Genomic DNA, 9,887 nt, shown 5'->3' with positions numbered 1-9,887 from the left:
TGTAACACTGGAGCTCAAGGAAGTAGACTGGGATTGTATACATAGATCTGGGAGTCATTTGCTTAGAAATAATAATTGAACTCATAGGAATTGGTGAAAATGAAAGTATAAGTCAAAAGAGATTCAAGACGAAATTTGGTTCCTAAATTTTGGCGAAGGGAGCATGATATTTAAAATGATTCAGTAAAGGAGCCTGAGAATAAGTGGTCAGAAAGGCAGGAAAAGAACCAAGGGAAAGCAGTATTCTAATAACTAAAAGAGGGGAGAGTATACATAAAGAGCATCAGATTACAGATCTAAATCTAGCATGTAGCACAAAAGCCATCTATTCCAGATCCTTCATTTTACAGGGACCTGTGGTAGCATAAGAAGAAAATAATGAACAAGGCAAGTGATGCTAAAAGATCAAGAAGGATGGGGATTGAGAGTCTAAATCACATGCCACAATTGTTCCTTCGGTGTTCCTTAGTGTTAGAGAATATTTTTCAGACAACCAAAATAGGAAACACAAGACACTAATCATCTAAGACAGGGAATATTTTTATTCAAAACCCATCAGATAACTGGCCAGCAACATTTCCACATTTTAAAGAATAGATCAGTAATTGTATATTCAAGTATACACTATTGCATACAAATTAACTGATCAACCAAAACTTGTCAATATTTGAAATAGTATGTGATTCCCTGTGAAGCAGCATCCCCGTGATACTTTAGTATTCCTCTCCTTCCTCTTCACCCTCTCCTTCAACAGAATCCACACCAACCTCCTCATAATCTTTCTCCAGGGCAGCCATATCCTCCCGTGCCTCAGAGAATTCTCCTTCCTCCATGCCTTCCCCTACATACCAGTGCACAAAGGCACGCTTGGCATACATCAGATCGAATTTGTGGTCCAGGCGAGCCCAGGCCTCAGCAATGGCTGTGGTATTGCTCAACATGCACACAGCCCGCTGTACCTTGGCCAGGTCACCCCCAGGAACCACAGTGGGAGGCTGGTAATTGATGCCAACCTTGAAGCCAGTTGGACACCAATCCACAAACTGGATGGTACGCTTTGTCTTGATGGTGGCAATAGCAGCATTGACATCTTTGGGAACCACATCACCACGGTAGAGCAGGCAGCAAGCCATGTATTTACCGTGGCGAGGGTCACATTTCACCATCTGGTTGGCAGGCTCAAAGCAAGCATTGGTGATCTCTGCTACAGAGAGCTGCTCATGGTAGGCTTTCTCAGCAGAGATGACTGGGGCATATGTGGCCAGAGGGAAATGGATACGGGGATAGGGCACCAGGTTGGTCTGGAATTCTGTCAGATCAACATTTAGGGCACCATCAAATCGGAGAGAGGCAGTGATGGAGGACACAATTTGACCTATCAGCCTATTCAGATTAGTATAGGTTGGGCGTTCAATGTCAAGGTTTCTGCGGCAGATATCATAGATGGCCTCATTGTCTACCATGAAGGCACAATCAGAGTGCTCCAGGGTGGTGTGGGTGGTCAGAATGGAGTTGTAGGGCTCAACTACAGCTGTGGAAACCTGAGGGGCTGGATAGATGGAGAATTCCAGCTTGGACTTCTTGCCATAATCAACAGACAGACGTTCCATCAGCAGAGAGGTGAAACCAGAACCAGTCCCACCACCAAAGCTGTGGAAAACCAAGAAGCCTTGAAGACCTGTGCACTGATCAGCCTGTTAGAAAGGAAACAAAGGAACAAATAATTGGTACTTGTTACAAGGCATTTTCATGGACTATACCTACTCCTATATCTACTCTACTCCTACTTTTTTCCCCCATGCCTCAAATGTACTCCCACCTCTTTATAATTACTTGTTTGCAAATAGAGCTTATTCAAAACATTTTTATTTTTCTGTTATTTATCTTTTGTCAGGGGAAGGGGGCCTAGATATGTGATTTCCTTGATTTGGAGAAATTTACATGGTCTTAATTTCCCCTTGCTAAGTCTCCTTGGCTGTGTTTATTTAGCACTTTTCTTAATTGAAAAACTTAATTTTTTGATAAAATGATAATGGCAATTCAACCTATTTCTTCCCTTTGTGACTACAATTCTGATAAAAAGAAATCCTGAAGAGTCAAAAACCTCATTCTATTTTATACAGTAATGAGTTTTTTTTTAATGTTGTGAGGTTACTTCACTCCTTTCCCCTCCCCGACATCCCTCCTAAACCATTTTGAAATGAAATATACCAGCTTCCGAATCCTGTCTAGAACTAGATCGATGATTTCCTTTCCAATAGTGTAGTGCCCACGGGCATAGTTATTGGCAGCATCTTCCTTCCCGGTGATCAGCTGCTCAGGGTGGAAAAGTTGGCGGTAGGTTCCAGTGCGAACTTCATCTGAAAGACAGAAAAGAAGAAAATTAAGAAGGTATAAAACCATTCAAGTAAGAGTCATTCTGATTAATCTTATTAATAAGATAAAGACAAATGGTCAACAATTGAAAGGAGATATTTATTTTGCTTTAAAAGGTTTCTTCTAGATTTTACATAGTCAAAGCTAGAAACAATTCTACAAATAGTTTCATCTAAGACAAATGGAATCATTTACAATAAAGTTTAATTTTAGGATTGGTTTATTATAAATTGACACTTGGGATTTAAGGAATTATAATTAAACATACCAATAACAGTTGGTTCTAGATCTACAAACACTGCTCTGGGGACATGTTTGCCAGCTCCCGTTTCACTGAAGAAGGTGTTGAAGGAGTCGTCTCCTCCCCCAATGGTCTTGTCACTTGGCATCTGACCATCAGGCTGGATACCATGTTCCAAACAGTACAGCTCCCAGCAAGCATTGCCAATCTGGACACCAGCTTGGCCAACGTGGATAGAGATGCACTCACGCTGTAGAAAAGCAAAAAAAAAAAAAAAAAAAAAAAATTAGAAGAAATTGAAAAATTAGACTCGTTTAAAAAATATTGCTATTCTTCAGGTTTACTTGAGAAATGACACTTATTATAAATATTAGAAAGCAATTTCTATAAATATTATGCTTGGGTGTGGTCTGAACAATCTTTTTATTGGCTGCAGCAGCACTTTGTCCAAATCCATTGTTCATACTGCAGTATGCAAGTAAATCATGTAAAATAATAATTTGTGAAAATTTTTGAAATGTTTTATGGGAGAAGAAGCACAAGCCAAGGATATATGGATTTTAATTATGGGTTATGTGGATATTAATTATGGATTATATAATTGATCCACCACATCTTATTTTTCGTATATTTTTTCCCAAGGTCTAAGAAACCTTAGTTTCCACCCTATTCCTTTATCCTTAAGAGTGGGACTTTTATTTAAGCAGGGTTTTTCAATATATTTCAGTATAGCCATCTGTTTTGTTACTGGGAGGCCACACCCAATCTGGAAACACTGGATTCAATCAGAGCTAAAAATCAATAAAATTGAACTGTCTCTTTGCTGCATTGTTGCATTTTCTCTACCGGTGTCTGCTTTGCACCCACTGTATTATTTTAACATAGCCACCTCTAATTCCAGCAACTGGCTGCATGATCTCGTTATATTAATTTGCCAATTCTTCTCTTCTCACCCCCTTTCAGAGCTTGCATGTGAATAATTGAACTGAATCAATGAAGTGGCACCAGAACAAAAGACAACCTCCATACTATATACCAGAAGAGATGGAACTGAAAAGAAAAATGTAATCTTTCTTTGTCGACATCAATATTTTATTGGTTTTTTTTTCTTTTTCTATTTACCAAACATTTATAAGTGCTTAGAAAAAGACAATTTCTTTAAAACAGAATTCCTTTATCCTTCCCAAACTCAAAAGAAGAAGAAGAAGAAGCAGTTATCACAAGATTTGGATTGTTTCAAATTTCTGGTGCATTTCAATATATCCTGCCTTCTGTGGAATATTTTGATCACACCCACTAGAGAGTTCTCTTTGTCTCCATCTTCTTTAGGGCATCCATTTCTACTGTCTATTCACTGACAGATTTCTCGAACTGGTGGAAGCAGAGACAGGACAGTTCCCCAGGGTCTGAAAGGATTGCCCTTTACCCCGCCTTGCAAAATGAACATTTTGTTTGCTCTGGGTGAGCTGTCAAGGCAGAAAACCCTTTGGGTTTGTCAGGCTGAACCGAGATTAGCAATCCAGACGTTTCACAATTTGGGGGGTTGGGGTAGGGAGAAAAAAGACCCCGATTCTCTCGCTCATTCAAAAAGGCTACTTTTCTGTAATCGTTAATCAAATTTAATAGACTTTTTACAAATAATAATAAAGATTTCCTGTTCAAGAGCACAGCGATTCTAAGAGAATATACACACACAAAGGCGAACAAAACTCCTCCTCTCTACTCCACCCTTATTTTCTCTAGCAAAACCAGCACTTTACGGGGAAAATGTGTGTTCTTGCTCTTTTTTTTTTTTTTTTTTTTTTTTAAACAGGACAATCTCATTTTTGTTCGTTTGATTTTTATGAACTCTAATCTTTGCTTAGTCTAATGCTCTTGTCCCCGTCCCCCCGCCCCTTCCTCCCCCCCCTCCCCCGCCTCACTCCCGCCCCACCCAAGACAGCAGTCTAGGGGGATGGGAGCCGCCAGCCTGAAAGTAACAAGAGCACATAAATATACATGAGGCAGTAGAACTATCCCAGGTTCCCAGCCGCAGGACATTGCATCATCCCCTACAGACAGTCTGCAGTGACCAGCCCAATGCAGCACTGAAAAGTCTCTACCCTTTACTCCCCAACCCCTCCCTTCTCCTTTGTTCTTCCTCCCGGTTTTCCGGCCCTCTGTCCCCATTCTGTTTCGCACCGCCACGTCTACGTACTAAGGCTTAAGGGAAGAAGTCTGCTACAAGCATAAACAAGGCATCGGTCCTAAGAAGCTGCAAATAAAATGGACTTGAGATTCGCAAGTAACATAATCAGCCACCTTCACTGAGCTAAAGTCCCTAGGGAGGACACAAGAAAGGAGAGGGAACCTTACCATGATTGCTGCTTTGCGGCTACCGAGACGAGGGGTGAGAAGAAGAGAGGTCGATGCTTCTTACAGCGCGACTCTTAGGCGGTCGATGTAAGAGAACTTACTGCACATGGTCCAAAACAGCTCCCTATATACAATTCTGTCACCATGGGGATGGGCCAGGGCTTTTTCCAGTTGGTCCAGATCCCTCAATCTGCCTGGAGAAGCCGAGTCCAGAGAATTGTGATTGGTGCACACGAAATGGGATGAGGTAATCTCTTCCCCACCCCTTTTTCCTCTAGCATCCATAGCCTGTTTGCATCCTTCAGACAAAGAGACCAAGCAAAGCAGTTAGCCAAGCAAGCATCCATCATAGGGAGTGTCGGAGGGGAGGGGGAAGGAGGGAAGAAGGGAAAAGAGAAAATTGTGGTTGGAAGAATTTATACTGATTAAACCACAAAACTACTGTTGAAACCACCTTTGTAGGAGGATTAATTCTTGAAAAGCAAAATGTCTGTATTGAAGTAAAATAATGAACAAAAAAAATGATCTCAGCCCTCCCTCCCTCTTTTAGGAAATAAAATGCAGTAACCATTAGGTGAGGGTCACGATTGAAACTTTTTTTTTTTTTTTAAGCTTTAAAAATGAAGTGTGAAGGGAAGCGAAATAATGCCTGGGAAGATCTGGGAAAAGATTATTTGTTTTTTAAGGTGCAGCTCCAGCTGTAACTTTATTGCAGTATTATTTCCAAACCATTCCAAGATATGTCTTCTGAGGCTTGTTTTATGACCAGGTAAATGGATAGTATACGTATAAAATAATTTCGTTCAAGAATATCAAATACCATATAAGAAGTCTCTACACCCTCCCCCCACAGATCCAAAGAGAGAATGATCTAGATGTAATAAACATATTTTGAAAATGGGAAGAAAAAGGAATAGTTTCTACTAAATAGAAAATGTGCCTTTAATGGTAGTCTATTTGAATATATTGTGTATGTTTTATTGCACCTTAAAAGAAATCAATCTTTTTTTTTTTTTTTTTTTTTTGGTTCAGTACTGAAGAAAATAAAATAAAAGAATGATTGGGTATAACAACTGTGCTGCATGAAGTCATTGTCTATCTTTCTATGTGCTCGGGAAATAATAAATACTAAAGAACTGAGACCATCATATAGGACAAGAGATGGGTTGCAAAAAAAGAATGCTTGAGCAGATAGGAATGAATAACTTGGCATTTGTGTAATCAGTTACCTCCAAACACTAAAACTTGTAGTTTTTAATTTAGTCAAATTTCAGATTCTTTTGTGCTCTGGACAATTTGTATTAGAGGTACATATTGCTATTGAATAGGTTCTGAATTGCTCATGAGCCCCATAAATAACCCAGACAGGCTCTGCTTCTCAGAAACCAGATTGCTGTTCCCTTTTTTTTTTCTATGTAAAAAGGATATATTGTCGATATTGATTGTTAATGCAGAATTAGTGTTGAAACTTACTTTGACAATGCAGATGAAAAATAAAAAAGGAAAGGGATTAGTTATTTTATTTACCTCAACTGGCCATGCTTTCTTCTTGAGCAGATACTTTTTTTTTTCATTCTGTCAGAGACATATTGGAGTTCCAGGCATTATGCGCAGTGTTCTGCAGACCCCATTAATTCCCCTAGGACTAGCAAGCAGGGAGTGGCACAGAGGGAAGAAAGAAGGGTCAAAGAGAGACAGCTGGTGCAGGTTGTATTCTAAGAACCAGCTATTTTTCTAGTTTGTAATTCACAGATTTTCTTCATCAGGTCCTATATGTACAAAGGAAACATATAGGAAAAAATTATGTTTATTTTATTTGATTCTGTGTTCCATAAGAACAGCTTCAACCTCTTTTTGGTTTCATTTCTTTGTCTTCAGCTAGCTTTCAATAAAAAGGCAAGACCAAGAGAAAGCTATAGAATTCCCTGAATACATTTCCCCTTATTTTAGATATGCAAGTAACAAAATAAAAAATAAAGGGCACAAATTAGCTGAATTTTTGGTTCAAGTGCTTAACATTCTGAAAGTAACATAAATTCCAACACTATTGAACTACTGCACTGCGCATAATTTCAGTTCCTTCTTTAGATAAAGGGCACCGCCCTGAATTTGGTTTAGTTTTGTGATACAAAAGATTGATGAAAAAACACACCATCTCCCCAGTTCTTTGTGTAGTTTACAGGTAACTAAAAAAGAGGGAGAATTCTTAGAACTGAATTCTTTGTAAATTATATCAGAACCATTATATACTTTATGTAAATGAACTTTTAGCTGTGCTTTATTAACTGTAAGATCTAGGTCAAGAAGAGACTCCATGTAAGGGTTGGTAGCTATTTAATATTTAAATGGTAGAGCAGGGAAATATTTAATCTATTTTGTTTGTTTCTCATTATCACACTTATTCAATGTGCAGATTGTAACAAAATTTAAAAAATATTTGTGCAAATTCATATAATTTTTAGTGCCAGTTTTTTCCTTGCACTAACATATTTTTTTTGTTAGCAGACAGGCAGCGTCTACAACAACCTATGTAACCTTGGCAGGTAATTTAAATTATTTTGGTCTCAATGTCCTTATCTGCAAGTTGAACTACATCCTCTGCAAGGTTCCCTTTGTCTAAATTCTATGGCTCATGCTTGTAAGTATAAAAAGTGAAGCAAGAGAAAAGAGAGAGCTCTGTGGATTTTCACTTGGTTTTTATAACTTCACATTATTAATGATTGAAATATTTTTACTATTATATTGAGGGGTAGGGAGTTGATCATGAAACCCTTGATTTCCCTCTAACCTAGCTGATGAAATTACAGAGTGTAAGAGACAGGGAGACAATGAGGTATTAAGGTCTTAAATGACGTTCAAAGAAATCTCTATTTTGTAACCTAGATCTGTGATAGAGGCCTATGATCTGTAGTTTTAGGACTGTGGATGCATAGAGCACCTTGAAGTTGGGGTAATTACTCCTCCCCCAACCCAACCACTGAGTATGTGTTGGAGGGGGTAATCTAAAAGGAGTGTTTACATATGATATTTGACTACCAAGATTAAAGACTCCTTCATTAGCTGGGACATAGAAAGAAACATTCTTTTAACTAATTATACCCTTCTAGTATTCACAAGACCTCCAGTCCATTTGAGTCACTCTGAGGATCTGAAATTATACTAGGAATTGGTCCTCTGGTTCTTCCCTGAGCATAGGTATCTGTAAAACATTTGGTTCAATCAATACTTGATTTAGTCTTTTTTTTTTTTTGCATTGTTATGTATTTTTTAGATTATATATGTACACTCATTTTTTACATATTTCCAAATGAGTAATATTGTAAAATAAAACTATGAGGGAAAAAATAGAAGAAAAAAAGGGGTGAACATGCATTTCTATGTTCTTGAAACATAACTTGGTGGTTATGGTCTTGGAAAGTTTTACTCCCTATTCTAACCTTCAGAAGCCCACATGTGACATACATCTCACTACTCTCATTCCTTAGGAAGAAGCTGTCAGCCTTGCTGGGAGGGTTCTACAGAGTTTGGCACATGGTAAGTGCTTAACAAATGCTTGTTTCTTTCCTTCAACCTTAATTAAATCAGAGTGAAGCTAGCCTTTGGCTGGCAGAATGAATGACCATGCTCCGAAGTGAGCCAAGGTAGGTGTCAACTCCAATGATCGTGAGCTCTGCCATTTGAGAAGAGAGTCAACCATAGAAGAGGAACCTACCACTTGGCAGGAAGGAGGAGATCTCTCTCCCCAAGCCCATTGAAAAAAATGTTTAGGGTAAATGTATAAGGCATACTACAAACAGCAGGGAATAATTGCAGAGAATGAAGAACCAAATGAAACAATATGGCCTGCAGAGACATCATGCCCAGAGTGGGACAATGTAAAGGTACAACAAGAAAAAGAATGATGTTAACAGTCCTGCAATATCAGAGGCATAAGTTGCCTCAATCACATGTATTCTCTGTATGCCTCTCTGTTAAGATATTTTTTGTGTGTGCCCACAATATGTGAGGATAATGTTTCTTTATTATTATTATTATTATTATTATTAAAACCTATTATTTTCACAATATATGCACAGATATAACATTCACCTTTGCAAAACCTTGTGTTCCAAATTTTTTCTCTCCCTTCCTCCACCCCTTCACCAGATGGCAAATAATCCAATATGTTAAACATGTGTAATTCTTCTATATATATTTCCACAATTATCATACTGCATGAGAAAAATCAGATTAAAAAGGGGAAAAATGAGAAAGAAAACAAAATGCAAGCAAACAACAGCAAAAAGAGGAAAAATACTATGTTGTGAGCCACACTCCATCCCCACAGTTTTCTCTCTGGGTGAAGATGGCTCTCTTCATCACAAGACCATTGGAACTGGCCTGAATCATCTCATTGTTGAAAAGAGCCTTAACCATCAGAATTGATCATCTTAGAACCTTGTTGTTGCCATGTACAATGAACTTCTGGTTGTACTCACTTCACTTAGCATCAATGTAAATCTCTTAGCATTCATGTAAATCTCTCCAGATCTCTCTGAAATCATCTTGCTGATCTTTTCATTTATAGAATAATAATATTCCATAGCATTCATATACCATAACTTATTCAGTTATTCTCTAAATGATCCACTCAGTTTCCAGTTTTTTTGCCACTGCAAAAAGGATTGCCACAAACATTTTTGCACATATGCATCCCTTTCCCTGCTTTATAATTCCTTTGGATCCTGAGCTGGATCAAAGGGTATGCACAGTTTGATAGTCCTTTGGGCATACTTCCAAATTGCTCTCCAGAATGATTGGATCAGTTCACAACTCCACCAAAAATTATTACTGTCTCAGTTTTCCCATATCCTTTCCAACATTCATCATTATCTTTTCCTGCAATTTTACCCAATCTTAGAGGTGTATAGCAGCA

General features: G+C 38.3%; 1 protein-coding gene across 1 annotated transcript; it reads right to left on the bottom strand.

Moving 5' to 3' along the window:
- Positions 1–524: 524 nt before the first annotated feature.
- On the bottom strand, positions 525–5,163 carry LOC141544383 (tubulin alpha-1A chain). The gene is made up of 4 exons (XM_074270479.1): positions 4,973–5,163; positions 2,645–2,867; positions 2,212–2,360; positions 525–1,694 (listed from the first exon to the last, which is right to left on the bottom strand). The coding sequence occupies exons 1-4, from the start codon at positions 4,973–4,975 to the stop codon at positions 714–716; spliced, it is 1,356 nt and encodes a 451-aa protein (XP_074126580.1). The 5' UTR covers positions 4,976–5,163; the 3' UTR covers positions 525–713.
- Between the last annotated feature and the right edge of the window lie 4,724 nt (positions 5,164–9,887).

Source organism: Sminthopsis crassicaudata, chromosome 5 (genome assembly GCF_048593235.1).
Source record: "Sminthopsis crassicaudata isolate SCR6 chromosome 5, ASM4859323v1, whole genome shotgun sequence".
Lineage (NCBI taxonomy): Eukaryota > Metazoa > Chordata > Mammalia > Dasyuromorphia > Dasyuridae > Sminthopsis > Sminthopsis crassicaudata.
This window is presented reverse-complemented; position numbering and strand designations above follow the sequence as displayed.

Excerpts from the sequence above, each read along its gene's own strand:
- LOC141544383 (XM_074270479.1), bottom strand. Across the intron at positions 2,361-2,644 it reads TCTAGAACCAACTGTTATTG|ATGAAGTTCGCACTGGAACC; the intron begins GTATGTTTAATT and ends TCTGTCTTTCAG. Across the intron at positions 1,695-2,211 it reads TAGACAGGATTCGGAAGCTG|GCTGATCAGTGCACAGGTCT; the intron begins GTATATTTCATT and ends CCTTTCTAACAG.